General features: G+C 53.3%; 5 protein-coding genes across 5 annotated transcripts; 4 read left to right on the forward strand and 1 right to left on the reverse strand.

The window, feature by feature from the left end:
- Positions 1 to 488: 488 nt before the first annotated feature.
- On the reverse strand, positions 489 to 3,683 carry DICSQDRAFT_113038 (uncharacterized protein). Its single transcript, XM_007370683.1, has 5 exons — positions 3,454 to 3,683; positions 3,263 to 3,393; positions 3,043 to 3,215; positions 1,773 to 2,985; positions 489 to 1,717 (listed from the first exon to the last, which is right to left on the reverse strand). The coding sequence occupies exons 1-5, from the start codon at positions 3,638 to 3,640 to the stop codon at positions 752 to 754; spliced, it is 2,670 nt and encodes an 889-aa protein (XP_007370745.1). The 5' UTR covers positions 3,641 to 3,683; the 3' UTR covers positions 489 to 751.
- A 436-nt stretch (positions 3,684 to 4,119) lies between these two features.
- Positions 4,120 to 6,672, forward strand: DICSQDRAFT_183793 (uncharacterized protein). The gene is made up of 23 exons (XM_007370684.1): positions 4,120 to 4,421; positions 4,485 to 4,563; positions 4,626 to 4,639; positions 4,697 to 4,738; positions 4,789 to 4,854; positions 4,902 to 4,911; positions 4,964 to 4,981; positions 5,045 to 5,070; positions 5,125 to 5,150; positions 5,209 to 5,243; positions 5,291 to 5,315; positions 5,371 to 5,382; positions 5,439 to 5,454; positions 5,513 to 5,549; positions 5,607 to 5,707; positions 5,760 to 5,806; positions 5,858 to 5,870; positions 5,922 to 5,949; positions 6,000 to 6,054; positions 6,110 to 6,134; positions 6,191 to 6,305; positions 6,355 to 6,423; positions 6,484 to 6,672. The coding sequence occupies exons 1-23, from the start codon at positions 4,360 to 4,362 to the stop codon at positions 6,511 to 6,513; spliced, it is 951 nt and encodes a 316-aa protein (XP_007370746.1). The 5' UTR covers positions 4,120 to 4,359; the 3' UTR covers positions 6,514 to 6,672.
- A 780-nt stretch (positions 6,673 to 7,452) lies between these two features.
- DICSQDRAFT_174828 (uncharacterized protein) lies at positions 7,453 to 9,584 on the forward strand (the record flags this gene model as incomplete). Its single annotated transcript, XM_007370685.1, has 16 exons — positions 7,453 to 7,568; positions 7,627 to 7,705; positions 7,761 to 7,774; positions 7,829 to 7,870; positions 7,923 to 7,979; positions 8,032 to 8,041; positions 8,100 to 8,117; positions 8,177 to 8,202; positions 8,264 to 8,289; positions 8,340 to 8,374; positions 8,427 to 8,451; positions 9,058 to 9,104; positions 9,161 to 9,218; positions 9,272 to 9,296; positions 9,354 to 9,465; positions 9,519 to 9,584. 16 exons carry the CDS (start codon positions 7,453 to 7,455, stop codon positions 9,582 to 9,584), a joined length of 756 nt encoding a protein of 251 aa, XP_007370747.1.
- A 267-nt stretch (positions 9,585 to 9,851) lies between these two features.
- Positions 9,852 to 11,002, forward strand: DICSQDRAFT_93592 (uncharacterized protein). The gene is made up of 3 exons (XM_007370686.1): positions 9,852 to 10,195; positions 10,253 to 10,351; positions 10,406 to 11,002. The coding sequence occupies exons 1-3, from the start codon at positions 9,919 to 9,921 to the stop codon at positions 10,945 to 10,947; spliced, it is 918 nt and encodes a 305-aa protein (XP_007370748.1). The 5' UTR covers positions 9,852 to 9,918; the 3' UTR covers positions 10,948 to 11,002.
- Positions 11,003 to 13,490: 2,488 nt separating this feature from the next.
- Positions 13,491 to 13,766, forward strand: DICSQDRAFT_20369 (uncharacterized protein; the record flags this gene model as incomplete). Its single annotated transcript, XM_007370687.1, has 1 exon — positions 13,491 to 13,766. A coding segment is annotated over one exon (276 nt), but the record flags the coding sequence as incomplete, so codon positions are not given.
- Between the last annotated feature and the right edge of the window lie 1,077 nt (positions 13,767 to 14,843).

The raw sequence follows: 14,843 nt of genomic DNA on the forward strand, positions 1-14,843 counted from the left end.
CGGGCAAGATGGATAGACTTCTGGCTGTTGAGCTCAGTACAAGGTACCAGTCTTGCACGATGTGGCGCAGTGTCAGCGCGAGAAGAGAACGGGAACTACCGAAGGCCGCGTACGCCGAAACGACAGCGCAGATTATGACGCAGCATCAGATGTTCGCATCCCGCTCATTCTCGGACAGCAAAGAAGCGGCATGTCACTAGAAGACCGATGTGCCCGCTCACTTCCGTGACGCAGGTCCCTTACGACTTCGGGATCGCAACAAGAACAGTACTTTAGTAACCTTCGAATGTGTTCTTGGGTCGACATTCCCATCGCGCCGAAACAACGAGCAGCTTACTTTCTCATGCAGCGACACCGTCTGGGAGCGCCTCGGCCACTGTCGAACGTCAACGGTAGATACGTTAGCGAACACACTGATATAGAAGCTGAGGATCCAGAGATCTCCTAAAATACGAATACAACAAGGTCGTGTAGATTAAGTCGTCATAGATCGTCAAAGAAGTCGTCGTGAGTACTAGTAGTGAGTTGAGACGCAAGCTGGATACCGCCGTATCAACGAAGAGCAATGTGACAGCAGACTACATAAGAAAGGATAGATGAACAGTAATAATGCGGAGCGGTAAGCCAAGAAACGTGAGATGGTATCGAATAGAAGCGCATAACGCATACGCATACAAGTATCAACTGCCGAGCAGAACAGTTCCGAGCAGACATAAGCAGTCGTAGAAGGAGGCTCGTACAAGGGCATCCGTCACCGTCGCGCGAGGTTCGTCGAGCTCCGATTCCTAATCCCACCGGTCAAGTCCGTGCGTAGACGTCCGTCCTCGTCGGCGAACGCCATACTGCCGCGGTACCCAGCCGCCGGTCCGCCAGCGATCCCGACGCCACCCTTCTTCGAGTCCAGTGAAAACGCATTCGGGATGACAGGCATGCTCAGGCGGCGTATCCAGCCCCCCTTTGGTTTATCAGGGCGCAGCTGTATGGGCGGCTCCGGTGGACGGAGATCGCGCGGAGAAGGAACATCCCGGCTCTTGTACTTCGACGCAGAACACGACTCGCAGCCGCAGTACGGCGCATGGTCGGCTGGTTGCGACGCAGGAGACGAGGGCTGACTTGAGCCTGTCCGACTCGAAGAAGTCTGCTGCGACACCGGAGGAACGAGATGAGTCGTGCTCTGTGAGTACGACGACGGATACCGTGATCCCGGCGACGTCTCGATCGACGTCGGTCGCTGCGTCGTGGAGATGCGGGGACCACTGGTGGCTCGCGATCCGTCGCTGATGTACCCATCGTTCCGCACGCCACGCGCATTCAGGAGGTGCAGGCGCTCTCTCTCGAGTTCGCGCGCGCGCTGTTCGATCTCTCGCTCCTTCATACGCAGGTCATGTTCGCGTTCGCGCAGCTCGAGTTCTTCGAGCTCCTCGATACGCTGTCTCCGAAGAGCGATCTCGTCTGTGGTAGGTGCCGGGGGCGCGTCGGAATAGCGCGACACGGAAGGAGTCGAAAGCGTCGTCGAACTCGGTTCGGGCATGCGACTGTAGGTGTCAGCCGATGTCCGTACTCTCTCGCGAGTTGGAGAGCCTGTGGCCTGCCGCTGGAGGTTCGACTGTCCGTTGGCCGGTTCGTACCGATTAGCAAGTGCCGACACGTTCATAGGAAGCCTTGGAAGCTCTCGTGGAGGAGACTTTGGTCCTGGAGGAGGTGATGTGGGGCCCGGCTGCATGAATGTAAGGATGAGCGCGTAGGCAGTGTTGGGGGATATCAGTACTCACACCTCGGGCGTAGCGATCGCGCAAAGCAGCGACCACGCTGCCATTGCTCCTTCCAGTGTCGTTCGGCTCTAACACCCTCCCAGGTGTCGGCTCGGCAGCACGCAACCTAGGCGACTCTAAACTTTGCCGGACACCGAATTCTGCATCCTCCATGTAGTCGCCTCTTCTGTAGGAGGTAGGCACACTCGGTGAAGGGGTGGCTACCTGCTCGGCCGTCGACCGTAAGGCACCCTTCTCCGTGTCTACAGTAGGACGACTGACTTGTGAAGACGCATAGGATTGAGATGGACGGCTAGTCTGAGAGTATGAGAAGGGCGGTGGCCCTTGTTCGCGGTCGCGCTCAGAATTACTCTCGGAGGACGAAACCGAGTTGGAGAACACGGGAGGCGTGAGAGGCTCTGCACGAGTGGGAGCTGGAGAACGGAAGTCGTCTGTCAACGCAGACGTACTTTCCGGAGTGGGAGACTCCGTGAAGCGTGGGAACGGCGTGAGGGAGGACGATTCGGGTAGATCAAGCCTTGTTGCTTCGCTACGGTTCTGAATCTCCTGCGTGGGTGGAGAAGTAGGGGAGGGCGTTGTGACGGCATTTGCATTCGAGTTGAATTTGCTACCATTGGCGGGGGGCATGGGGAAGTGAGTGGGCGGAGCGGGGAAGGCGTCGATGGTAGCTGATCGCTCATCAGCATTGACTAATTGCTCGACTCCAGACTGAGGGGCGGGGCGATCCTCCGCTTCCTTGCTCGTGGTATCTGAATTTGGTCTGGCGTCTGCGGTAGGTTCCGCAGCAGGGGTCGGAGGGAAATACTGCGGCGGTGGTGCGGGCGACTGACCTGAAGGGGTGGCAGCGCGCGACGTAGATTCCCGCTCTGAGGCGTTGCGTGAGGTATACTCGGGAGCGGGCTTTTCCAAGAGGGGCGTAGACAAGTCACGGATACCGTTCAAGTCATCGGAGTCTTGTTCCTTGCTCCCTGTGGGTTGGGATGAAGATGCGGAGGGCTCAGCGGCGTTCCCATCTGGTAAGTCAGGAGGTACCGAGCCGCTCCATCCACCTTCGCACAGAGCCTTCCATTGTCCGAGCTGACCGATTGTAGGGGAGTAACGCCGCACACTCTCGCAGCTGCGCATCCACTCAGCATCTGCAACGCGAGATAAGCTGGATGCCAAATTGTACATCGTGGATGTATGCTTCTGGGTGACAAGTAAAGCGTGGTTGCTGACAGCAAAGACGACAATGAATATACAGGCAAATACCATGTGGAATAGCACGCACTATTTCTCCCTATTGACCTCAGGGCCTAGCGTGCTGAGCAGGTTCATATACCGTGTGTGCTCTTCTGCGGCATCGCGAGGGTACTTCTTGGCTTTCCTCTCATAGATTTGGCCAGCCTGCTTGATCTTCTGGTTCGCGGAGGCAATCTTCTCGTCATGCGTCCGTTCCTCTTTCTGTGCACTGTCAGAATGTCAATAATGGATCGTTGCTTGGTGCTTACCGCAAGCTTTTTGAACCATTTCTTCACTTCCGCGCTGACGCTGTCGCACTCTTTGTCCGCAAACTTGGCGAACTTGGAGTCGACCTCCGCCATAGACTCGAAGATGGTAGCGCTCGTAATCAAGGCGTTGCCTATCAATTTGCCCAAGGTGTCCATGAAGCAGATCATTTGCAAGCGCATGCGGCACGCACCTGGTATCTCTGCTACACATTTCACCGCCGCCGACTCCCGCAGCGCCTTTGCCAGCTTCTTCTGGAGAGCAACAATCGCATTGGCGGCCTCGCAGTAGTCGTTAAGGATGTTCACGACGGACTCCAAGGTCTTGCATGACTTGTGTATTTCGCTCCGCTCCGCAAGCGGCCCCGAGGAGTTGGCCATGATGCCAACGTTACCAACACTGGCGGAAGGGAGGGAGAGAATGTTATCGTGAAACCCGTCGCCGTCGTCGCTCACGGACCGCTGCCGGGGCCGCAGTCAGGGCGGACGGTAGTCGGAATTGAGCGGGGTTGAAATTGGCCCTCAGGCACGGAGGCTATTTTACAGCTCCGTCTCAAATGCTGTTGCACACGATAAAGTAGGTTGAAACGGCGAAGCGTTGTGTCAGATAATGGCCAGCATTACCTGGCCGTATTGCATCGTTGCTCACAACAGTCAACTCTTCTCTGTAGTCTTCGGAGATGTGTTGAGACCTTCCCGCATCTCGTCTGATTCGGTCCGTGCGCATCATTCCCCGCTTTCGCCATAAATGGGACGCAGCGCCAGGGTACGTACGCCATGGGACCAGGCGAAGGATGCCGATACACCCACGTTACTGCGGCCAGGATAGCATGTCACTTGTTGACAGCTACCGACATCGTGTCTCGGGAGGGTGTATTGCCTTGTGCTTCTGACTTCCCACAGTCCCCGGTACGGTACGCTTCTAGTGATCCCGCAACAGCTGGTATCACTGCGGATCCCTCTTTCTCTCCCGTCTCAAATACCCAGAAAAATCTCATAGGACATAGACGTGTAGCTGGACTCCCTGCGTAGACTTCTCGGCGGACAGCACCCACCGGAACGCGATAGCTAGCTCAGCGTACTTCTCAGCGCGGATCCGGATGGGACTTGATCCATCTATCTCACTGAGGGTGGTAGTTATCTCCACTTTCATCTCTTTGATGTGAGTCAATTTTATCCCTAGGTAGCCTCATTGGAAAGCGTGTATCTCACCTTACATCACAAGATCGTATGGCCTATCGGCTGACCAGACCTATCGCTACTTTAGTAGCTATCCGAAGGATGCTAGGAGCTTGAAAGCTGTTGTGAGTGCTGAAACTGACCAGTCTATCAATAGCCTCATGCCACAGGACGCGTTTCTCTCTAGATAGCTACGCTTTTGTGGGTGTATTCTGTTGGTCTATCTTAGTCGAGGGTTAGGCATGACGCGCTCTGCAGTCTCTTCACCACTCTGCACGTTATTCTCGTGATGCAGATCTGGTTAGTAACCATGGCATCTAAGTGTTCACACCACTGATCTGCTTTCCTAGCTACACCGGCATATTGTCAAGCACTGAGGGGCACCTCAATTCTATCAACGCGATACTTGACCAACGGTAAGTGGGCAGTCTTGTCCCGCAACGCTTTCTGATTCGTGTCCTAGAGCATTCTGGGTAAGACATCAGCAATGCCTTTGGTGGACTCATCATTGATATAGTTCGTAAGCTCCTCCCCTTGGCTCTGGTTCGTCCTTCCCCAAAAGATGCGATCCAATCGAGTATAGACTAATACAGCCTGGACTACCAGACCGCCGTGAGCGTGACATCCCACTCGTTCGTCTTGTCCTATAGAGTACGCCGATTCTGCGCTGACGATGTCGCGAGCAGCTTCTTCGCGCGGCGAGTGTACATGAGTACGAGAATCTCCGTTGTCCTACTAGGCTGGACTGACCAATGAGATCGACACATCAGTCTTGGGACGCTCTCTTCCCTTCCTGCTCGTCGCGGTATGTCTCCATTTCTTGGTATAGAGTGCGTAGCTTACGTATCGCAGGGAAGCCTGCTCTTTGTGGCCTCAGGTAAGTTCCCCTAGGTTGAAGTTCGAAGACAGCCTCATGTCAAGCTCGAACAAAGGTCTCTCTTTGGGTAAGCTGCGACGCCCAGCAGTCCGATACTAAACTTGCATACTGACCTCTTCTCAGCGGCCGCCCTCTACACGTACGTGATCCACGTACTCGGTCCTCGCAAGACTACATGCTATAACTTCAATTGCCAGGTTCATGACGAGACAATTAGGATTTGATCCTACGGTGGTCCGCACTTAATCCTTCCCTTTCGTCCCTTATGTCTCAATTCTCTCGATTGAGCAGATCTTGTCCATAACTCAATTGATCGTTTTGATCACTCTTAATCTGTTTGTGAACGCGAAACTTGTGGCATATCTCCGCAACGCGCGTACTGGGCTCAGTAAGTAAGTACTAAATGCATACAAAGCGCACCCGCATCCGGTTGACTCCCAACAGCACAGACTCAATCGTTGACCGTCTGATCACATGCTCGGTTCACACAGGTGAGTGATCGAGTCTCGCACGCTGCCGGAGATTGATAACCCTGCTCGCAGGTGCCATCAGCAGGTGCGATCTCCAGCTAACACTGAAACTTTGAGCTCATTAACGGCACTACAGTATCCTTGGCCTGGTTTCAATCATAATGGTATAGACGCTTCTCTAAGTTGTTGCACATCTTATAAACACAAACTGCAGCTTGCAACGGCGCCGAACCTGTTTTACATGCCACTTGTTCAGCTATTGGCGGGCTGTAAGTGCATCTGTTGTATTCTTTATGGATGTGCGTTCACCAAGCGCCACCTCAGTTGAGGCGAATTCGGTTCTTGCAGCGTTAGTTCTACGCAACCATCTTATCGAATCCTTATCGACGCCTGAAGCATGTACAGTGTAAATTCTCGTCGCTCGAGCGGAAACGTGAGCGTCCAGATTTTAGACTTCGATACCGCAAGAGTTACACAGCGAAGTACCATCGTATGGGCGAGGCAAAGTGCCGGCCAGATGGTAGGTTCCTGTTGTTTCAATACAGGCATCTAGTTCACAACGCTTGCAGAGGACGAACATCAGCCTTGAGCTACAGAGCACGGCACATAGTAATGATCGCAGGGCAGAGAACGAGCAGGTGAGTGCTATCTGTGGACACAGGCGGTCTGTCTGTTGCGGCTAACAAGGTACATCACAGTCTCCTCAGAAACCAGCAGCCCTGCTGTGAAGTATGATATCAGAATGGCCGCGCTATCTTCGTAGAACTGCAAAAGGGGACGATGGGCTATAGAGCCTCCAGGAGATCAGAGCGCGCTTGGGAAACCCTCAATAAGGATCCCTCGAGTATTGCTCTTATGTATGTAGACGACATCAGGCCAGATTCGTTATATGAAAGGCAGCGCCGAAAGGCTTCTCACATAGATCAGGCTCATGACACCTATATGCAGCTCAACGCACTCACGAGTACCAAAGAACGCGTGCAAAGGAATTCACGAACCCTCAAGATATCTTCTTTCAGCCGCCCAAATACACAGATACCTGCCTTCCTTCCCATACAGCTGGATACTCGCTCCCAGATGCGGGAAAAAGCGTCCACATAGTAGGGGTATCGTGGGCATTCGGGTGGCATGCTCGAAGCCAGGACTGCACAGGTACGGCGATGAATTGCCTCCATTCCTCACGATCCCATCGTTCGTGGCGGTGGCCGCGCGCTCGGCTGACCTACCAATCCCACACTACAATCTCCTCCAGAAACGCTCAGTCGTCACTGTTCGTTAAAGTATAGACCTGACATTGCTTCGGCGCTCATGCGCTCAAGGGTCGCGAGACTTGACGCCGCTGCATTGCGCACGTCCCACAGACGGTGGGGTCACAGAGGAAGGACTACCATCTACGCGCCTCCACCAACAGAATCAGTATTTCACTTGAAGGGAACGAGATAGTACCGCCATATCACGCGGGTGAGTGCACGCCTGCTCACTCATTGAGCGCTGACTAGTAGCGTCCACAGGTATCCACAGTGTCGTTGCATTGGATGGCTCATCAACCCATCGTGATACGGCTCGCAGGCTCTGGTCCAAGGATTCAAATCGGTAAACGCGCATAACATATATCAATCAAGCCGCCCCGCGTGAGACGGCTTTCCTTCCATCTCCCCTACTCCAACATGGCTTCACCTTCAAGTGGAGTGCCCCGAGGTGCAATAGCAGCCTTTTTCTCTCAGATTCCCCCACTCAGCGTAACGTATGGCGCCATTCTCATTGGTAGTATGTTTGGCTTCATGTGAGTTCCATGCGCCACGCACAAGTGTCTGAGTGCTAACCAGATATGCTGGAGATAGCCTCTATGGCTTGATTTTGCACCAATCATATCGGTACTTTCGCATATACACCACAGATCCTTTGTATATTCGTTTAATGGTGCGTATCTATGTTCTTGGTGCTCCGAGCGTGAGCGCTCATATGCTGCACACAGGTCATACTAGTTCTGTAAATGTCTACAGGTGAAGTTGACAGTAGACAGGCAACTGATAGACATTGCAGACTGCTGGAGACAACACATGTCGCAGTCACAGCACATATATGGTCAGTCGAAATGAATTGTAGCCTACGTCACTATGTGCTCATCATTCAATAGCTTCTCACACTTGGTATCCGCGTATTTCAACCCTTTGAGTTTGCTTGTCGGAGGATGGTAGGTGAATCTATCTTTGGCGTACCTCCCCAAATCACTGACGAATGGCCAGGTCGCTCGATGTAAAGATCACCCAACTCATGCCTGCTAGCCTGTACTGATATGTCCCATATGCGCTAGATTCTACCTTTTCTATCGGTAAGCCTTTCCCTCCGCTCTCACAAACAACTCTGAGTACTATAGCATGCGTTACGAAGAGTATCACCATCATCGTGTCGCAAATGTACGTATAATCTCGACTCGCCGTTACCATGGACCTGGCAGATAATATTTCTTTCTCCCAGCTTCTCTATTCGACGAGTTTCGTTAAGTGCGTTTCCTCGGTTGTAACTCGAAATTCAACTCTCTGACACGAACTAGTCGGACCGATGCAGTCCTTCCTTGCCTGGGTGGTGGTGCGTAGTCATCTTCATGTCACTTAGTACTACCGACTAACCGTAGGCGCAGTCCTTGCTCCTCCTCGGAGAACTCGGTACGTCACCTCGGCGTAGGAAGCTCATGTAGACTGAGTCGGCCGTCCATTCGCTTCAGGTTTTGGGCTAGGTACGACAAACGTTCCCCCTTCGTCGTTCCCCGCTCACATGATATCCAGCGGCGTCTATCAAAGCGTAATGTCGCTGTGCTTTCTCCCATAGAGCAGTACTCATTTTGAGCTAGCTTCATATTCGTGGATGTAAGGGTTCTCAAGACTGCGACTGTGCGTTCGACTACATTTTGTTTCATGGCTTACTCACAGAATGATGGACGGCATTTGTAGTACCTCAGTGCCGCTGGGCTAGGAATGGTTTGTGTTGCTGACACAGTACTCACTGTGGCTCTGGTCCTTGCTATACGAAAGTCACGCGTTGGATATGACCGGTAAGCCGAGCTCCTTCTGAATTCTGTAGTTTTACATAAGAAGATTTATCAGGAGGAAGACTGGCGACTCGGAATCGATATTCGACCTAGTGCAGCTATACCTTATCAATACAGGTATGTGTCACTCGTGATGCCTGGTCAACTCCGAATATCAGCTCAAGCCAGGCCGCTGACAGGCGCACTTACCGAGTAAGAGCTTACATCCTGACAAATGGGCTAGTGCTCACCAGTGTGGTCAGCGTGATCGATTGGATTGCGTTCATCTGCGTAAGTCTTCCTCGCGATCTTGCCAGAATACATCCTGATCTTGATGATCTTGTTAGGCTGTGGCCCGGCCTACCTATCTCTTACTGGCGGCCCTCACCATCGTAGCTTCCAGACGTACGTCCTTCCTTTCTCGAATGTTGCACACGGGAAATGACCGTGCCGTGCAGTATATGGCACAACACTGCTTTCTGTGTAAGCACGTTCACGTTCCGACTTCTTTTATCCCAATAATCCTCACCCGCCATGTAGCCTGAACTCTCGTCAATTGCGAGGCATGGAGCTCTTTGCAGGAGCGTCTATGGCCATCTCAATCGCTCGGGCAAAACGGGAAGCGAGCAAGGACTTGTGGAATACGCCCAAGGTAGAAATCCCGAGATCATCACCGCAAGTACCACTACTGATTCACAACTTCAGCTACCGGACGCAACACCTGCCAAGATCGACATTGAGGTGACGACCGAGATGGAAGGAGAGAAATGAACGTTTCGATGGTATATGATGGACAGCTACTTACTATTCAATAATTCCTCCTGTCTCATGAGTGCGACTGGACTCGTATGACGTCCTGTATGTAAATCCCATGCGTTGGAAGACACGATAGCTTCGTAAACACCCAGCCAGATGCTCCAATCAAATATCGCTGCCCCTAGTCAATCTGAGATCTGATGGCAAGATAAGGTTTACACACGTTTCGCCACGTTCCAGCTACGTACTCTGCCCCAGCACTTTCTTCCAGGTTCCACTCCTCGACATGTCCCTCATACACCCTCATTTCTGCAAAGGTCTTAGCTTGACGTTGAAGTCTCCCCACTGAATGTCTCGAGTCGCTCTATCACAAATTCGCTCCCTGACGTTCTACCAGGGTGAACAAACGCTATCTCGCCGCGGACAGCTGATTCCTCAACTCAAATGTGTCGGCAAACCTTGTAAACTCTACCAACCAGAAGTTGTGAGGTGTACCAGCCTCGGAGGGTCAGGGACGGATGTCGACTGGAAGTGTGAGGCGGACCTACCAGACTCATTGAGGTTTGGAAGGGTGGAGGTGTCGTGCGAAGGCTGGGATGGCCCAGGTGATCCATATGTTCTCAAAGGTGCGTTATATATCATGCACTTAGAAATTCGCGAACTTCCTCCAATACTTGAAAAAGGCTCATGTGGCTTGGAATACCGGCTCGTGCAAGTCCCGAGCGGCCTGCGCGGCGGAGATGACCCGAAATATCCCTCCCGACTATCCAGCTGGTTCTCTAGTACGTCTTGCTACGATCGTGCTCATACTCCTGTGAACTGAACGAGTTTCATAGCTCTAATGGAAGACCCAGTCGCCTCCCTATTCATTGTCCTCTGGATCTTCGCTCTCGGCCTAATCCTATATCACTTCTTCAAATCATGTTTCGGCTCTCGCTCAGGAACGAACCCACGCCCCACTCCACGCCCGCCCCCGCGCACCCCTAGCTCCGGGTGGTTCTCGGGTGGGACTCCCCGTCCCGACAATTACGATCCTCCACCTCCGTACACAAAGCATCCATCCTCAAATGTAGACGCGAGCGGATGGAGACCAGGATTTTGGACTGGGGCCGCCCTCGGTGGACTCGGTGCGATGCTCATGAACAGGAACCAACGACAAGAACGGGAATACCTGCGCCCCCCTGGCATGTACGACTGGGAGGCAGAACGGGTATTGCGGCCAATTAGGCCTGCGCCTGCATCTTCTTCCTGGTTTGGAGGGTCAAGCGCTGCACCAAGGAGGCGACCAGTATTCGACGATGATGATAGGGGAGAGGGGCCCTCGGACCTTGGAAGAATGAGGCGAAGTACTGGACTAGGTGGTTCGAACGTACGGTGAATTTGCTTTTATCTGTCCTAGTTTCAGACATCGTATATATGGGGCCATACGTCACTTCACTACCATCGGAGCGCTGCGAGGAACCGGAAACGTCGTGCAGATACACGTAGCGTTCTTCAGCTTCGGCATACTAGGCGTACGTCAGCATGACAGCATGTGAGACTTCGTCTGGGTTGGTTCTATCGATGCAACAGATTTCGTCCCACGCGAACTCGTACCCAGCGTTCCGAGCTACCTGGCATAAGTGGCGAATATTCTTAGAGAGACAGGGCACGATCCCAGACACAGCAAACCTTTGTGCCTTCAAGGCATCCCGATACTTGCATTCTTTCTTGGTTGGCTGCCCCCAGACGTGGAAAAGACGATATGGCGTACTCGCGTTCATGCTGAATGACATGGCTGCTTCGACACGAGCCTGATGAAGAGAGCAGCAAGGTGGAGGGTGGGCTTGAGCGCTTAGTCTAGCTTACAGCGAGCGATTGTCCTGCTGAGCGCTTTCAAGCTTGCGTGGTCCGAGTCACCTACGACCTACACCGACGTCAGCCATGCTATGGCGGCCTGCCTCTACTTGCAGCCAACGTCTCGAACAGTCACCTAGTCATGGAGTTCCCCGAAGAAGGCTGGGATCATTCGTCCGCTACTGGGTTTATCTTGCCACTAGTGTGAGTATCATATATTAGCCTCTTTCGCATTCAGATTCAAACTCGTAGACGCGGACGAGATGTTGAAGTACCTGCTGTGCAAGGCTGTCACCCAACCAGACGATGTTGAAGGGGTCGAGTTCCTCGAGAAGTCTTTAGACTACCTACGCTCGTGAGAAGATTTGCGACGATAGCGAACTCAAACGCTATCTCACGGAATAGTATGTTAATGTGGAGTCCTCAATTTTCGTACTCATCCTATCCACAGCATGGAGGCTACTATTGAGAAAAAGCGATATGAGCCATTCATCAACGCCGCCAATCGCATTATGGACAAGTTGCACGCACTCAAACAGGTTGGCCCGTTTACGTTACGTCCTCTCGAGGGTGGCCTCGACCCCCTATTTTGTCGATCCGATCCGATCTATACTCATGGTCACTTCGCTACACCCGAGCTATCGACCGACTTGCACCCCGACATTGCCCTTGTCTCTGCCGTTGCCGCACGCCACCGTTTTAACTCTCCACATCTCACATGGAAGAACCTGATGGAACATGCACCACTACTACTGAACAGCTCATACGTGAACCGCTTCTCTTGGCAGCATGTGCTCCTATTCGCGGAGATCAAGGCTAGTAGTCGCGTAGTCACTCTTCCTGAATCTTTGTTACCGGAGAACAACGACCGAAATGTTCATGAACCGTTCATTGAAAACATGATGGCTGTCTCTCATCGGGCTCGTATGTGCTTTTCCCACAACTTCACGTATCAGTCTCAATGTTGACTTGCGTGGACATTAGCACGACAATCATCTGCCTCTGAGCACGTCCAATCTGGTGAAAAGAGAAGACGCGAGCCTGATGCACAGCCTCTAGGTCAGTGATCAAACATGGCACTTCATCTCACGACTGACAGCAGAGCGCAACTTCCAGAAAGACGGACGCGGCAGAAGACTCAGCAGAAGACTCAAGAAAACCATGCCAGAGCAGAAGGTAACCTACGCATAGCCAAGGACCGCAGAGATAAACACGTTAATGACGCTCTTGACAAAGAGCCTCACTTGGATAGCGAACGTAAGAAGCTTCCGCCACTGGTTCAATGCGCCATTTACGCCGTGGATACGCTCAGCGCCGTACCGGGCGGAGCGCATGCCATCGGTCTCGCTGTATGCGGTGCGTGTGTTCGCGTTACTCCTACCTGCACTCACCAGCCACCGGCTTCTCTAGACGAGGCGATATATATCTGGTGGTACGATCGCCATGGCGCGATCCAGTGCGACGGGATCAACCTGCTTCGGGACCTTCCTCGTTTCGTCGTGCTCCTGATGGCCATTCAGCGCTTGCAACTCAGCGACTGGGGCATCCTCGACATCGATGCCGTAGGTCGCGGGATGCATGAGCGGACGTCGTATACGCGCAAGGTGCCGAGCATAATCGACTTCCCTAACAATGTGCAGGCTCAGTGCGTCTTCCACCGGGATGACCGTTACTGTCTCACGGGTAGAGCTACCTCAGTCGTCAAAGCCGAGGTCAGGGGAGATCAGGTCCAGCAGGGGCGTGAATACGTCCTCAAGCTTTCTTGGATTGACCAGACTCGCGTGGCGGAGGATCAGCTGGTGAAAGTCTTGGAGGAGCGCTGCCACCGCTTCACGGAATCGATGCCCCGTATTATCGGCTCGAAGACGTATGACGGGCTGAACACGGACAGCATCCGTAAAGCACTCGGTATCGTGTCACAGGAACCTGTGGATGCATCCCGCGTCCTCCGCGGCCAGCTCTCTGAGAAGCGCTATCCCATCGCAGAGCTCGAAGAAGCGGAGTTTTTGGACACGTTCCTCCAAATCCTGCACTGTGCCTACCCTTATCTCCCCTGTCCGCAGCTGCTGTTTACCATTCGCAGTCCACTACCACGCGTGGGTCGATGGCGAAATCCGTCATCGAGATCCTAGTCTGGACAATCTCATGTACAGAAAGGACGACATAGGCAAGATTCACGGTGTTCTTAACGACTGGGATCTCGCCACCAACGAGGAATCACGGCACGATGGCTCGGAACGCATGGGGACACTGCCCTTCATGGCCCAAGAACTTCTAGATTCTATCCACTGGAAGCTGCCCATTGAGCACCTCTATCGCCATGACCTAGAGGCTTTCTACTCGATCCTGATCTGGTACTGCAACTGCATTGAGAAAGGCAAGGAGATCTCACACGAGAAGCTCAGACAATTCCGCGCGTGGACGACTGGCAATTATAGACGTGCAGAGATAAGGTTCGAATCGTAAACGATGGCAAAACAAAAACCTCTGGACCTCCCGCTGACAACACCGTTAGAGATCTTCTTTCGAGACTACTTCGCCTAAATCTGCTCTCTCCGTGCTGGGCCTCCCCTCGAAGAAGGCGCTGTGGGAAGTCGCGCTGGTCTGGCTTAACGACTTCGATGCTCTTCGTTTCCGGATACGCCAGGAGGAAGTACCACCAGAGGAAAACGAAGCACCTGTTTCGTGGGCCCACTTCATCGGGATGCTCTGTTCGGAACGGTTGAGGGGCAATGTCTACCAACGCACTGGAAGAGGCGCGCTTTGTGAAGTCTTGAATGCATTCGTGGGGAAGGTCAAGGCGTGTTGTGCCCCTCCCGCCCATTGACGTAGCTAGCCAGCCATGAAGTGACAGGGACGCGTAGTCGATAGGGATCAAGGCAACAGTACCTGTACCGACCGGAAATAGACCGGCTGGCGCGGCCGTCAGTACCATTTGGACGCATCTGTCGCCGTCCCTCTGTGTGCCACAGCTCCGTAGATGCTCCCCTCTACTACTACTACTACTACTCCGGCCTTCTCAGCATCTATTTTCGACCTTTCGTCTTCGCGCCCAGCATAGACTTTCGTACGTCCTTCTAGACACATACCACTTCTATCGATCGCAAAGTCGAATGTGGACCTCGATGTCTGGCACTGAGGTCGGACGCGTGATTGAGACGTGCTCCAGACGCAGACCTTCGCGTCGACGCCCTCAATGGCGACTCGCGAGCCGTCGGGGCGGACATGGCAGATAGCAGCTCGAGACGGTGGCACTTGAGTCACAGGCCGGAAATGGAGAGCGTTAGCGGAAGATGCAGCTCGAGCAAAAAAAACAAGGTCATAAAGGGCGGAGGACAAACCGCTATGAGATCCATCAAGGACAGGACAGCCGATCACATGAATGCAGGACCGGCGAGATATGTAGATGCCGCCCTGGTCTTGCGCGAGATTCCGGCG

This window comes from Dichomitus squalens, assembly GCF_000275845.1.
Source record: "Dichomitus squalens LYAD-421 SS1 unplaced genomic scaffold DICSQscaffold_73, whole genome shotgun sequence".
Lineage (NCBI taxonomy): Eukaryota > Fungi > Basidiomycota > Agaricomycetes > Polyporales > Polyporaceae > Dichomitus > Dichomitus squalens.

Excerpts from the sequence above, each read along its gene's own strand:
- DICSQDRAFT_113038 (XM_007370683.1), bottom strand. The coding sequence starts at position 3,640 with ATGGCCAACTCCTCGGGGCCGCTTGCGGAGCGGAGCGAAATACACAAG. Across the intron at positions 3,216-3,262 it reads AATGGTTCAAAAAGCTTGCG|AAAGAGGAACGGACGCATGA; the intron begins GTAAGCACCAAG and ends GACAGTGCACAG. Across the intron at positions 2,986-3,042 it reads GAGGTCAATAGGGAGAAATA|CAACCACGCTTTACTTGTCA; the intron begins GTGCGTGCTATT and ends CTTTGCTGTCAG.
- DICSQDRAFT_183793 (XM_007370684.1), top strand. The coding sequence starts at position 4,360 with ATGGGACTTGATCCATCTATCTCACTGAGGGTGGTAGTTATCTCCACT. Across the intron at positions 5,151-5,208 it reads CGCGCGGCGAGTGTACATGA|TCTTGGGACGCTCTCTTCCC; the intron begins GTACGAGAATCT and ends TCGACACATCAG. Across the intron at positions 5,950-5,999 it reads GCCTGGTTTCAATCATAATG|CTTGCAACGGCGCCGAACCT; the intron begins GTATAGACGCTT and ends CACAAACTGCAG.
- DICSQDRAFT_93592 (XM_007370686.1), top strand. The coding sequence starts at position 9,919 with ATGTCTCGAGTCGCTCTATCACAAATTCGCTCCCTGACGTTCTACCAG. Across the intron at positions 10,196-10,252 it reads TGATCCATATGTTCTCAAAG|GCTCATGTGGCTTGGAATAC; the intron begins GTGCGTTATATA and ends TACTTGAAAAAG. Across the intron at positions 10,352-10,405 it reads ACTATCCAGCTGGTTCTCTA|CTCTAATGGAAGACCCAGTC; the intron begins GTACGTCTTGCT and ends CGAGTTTCATAG.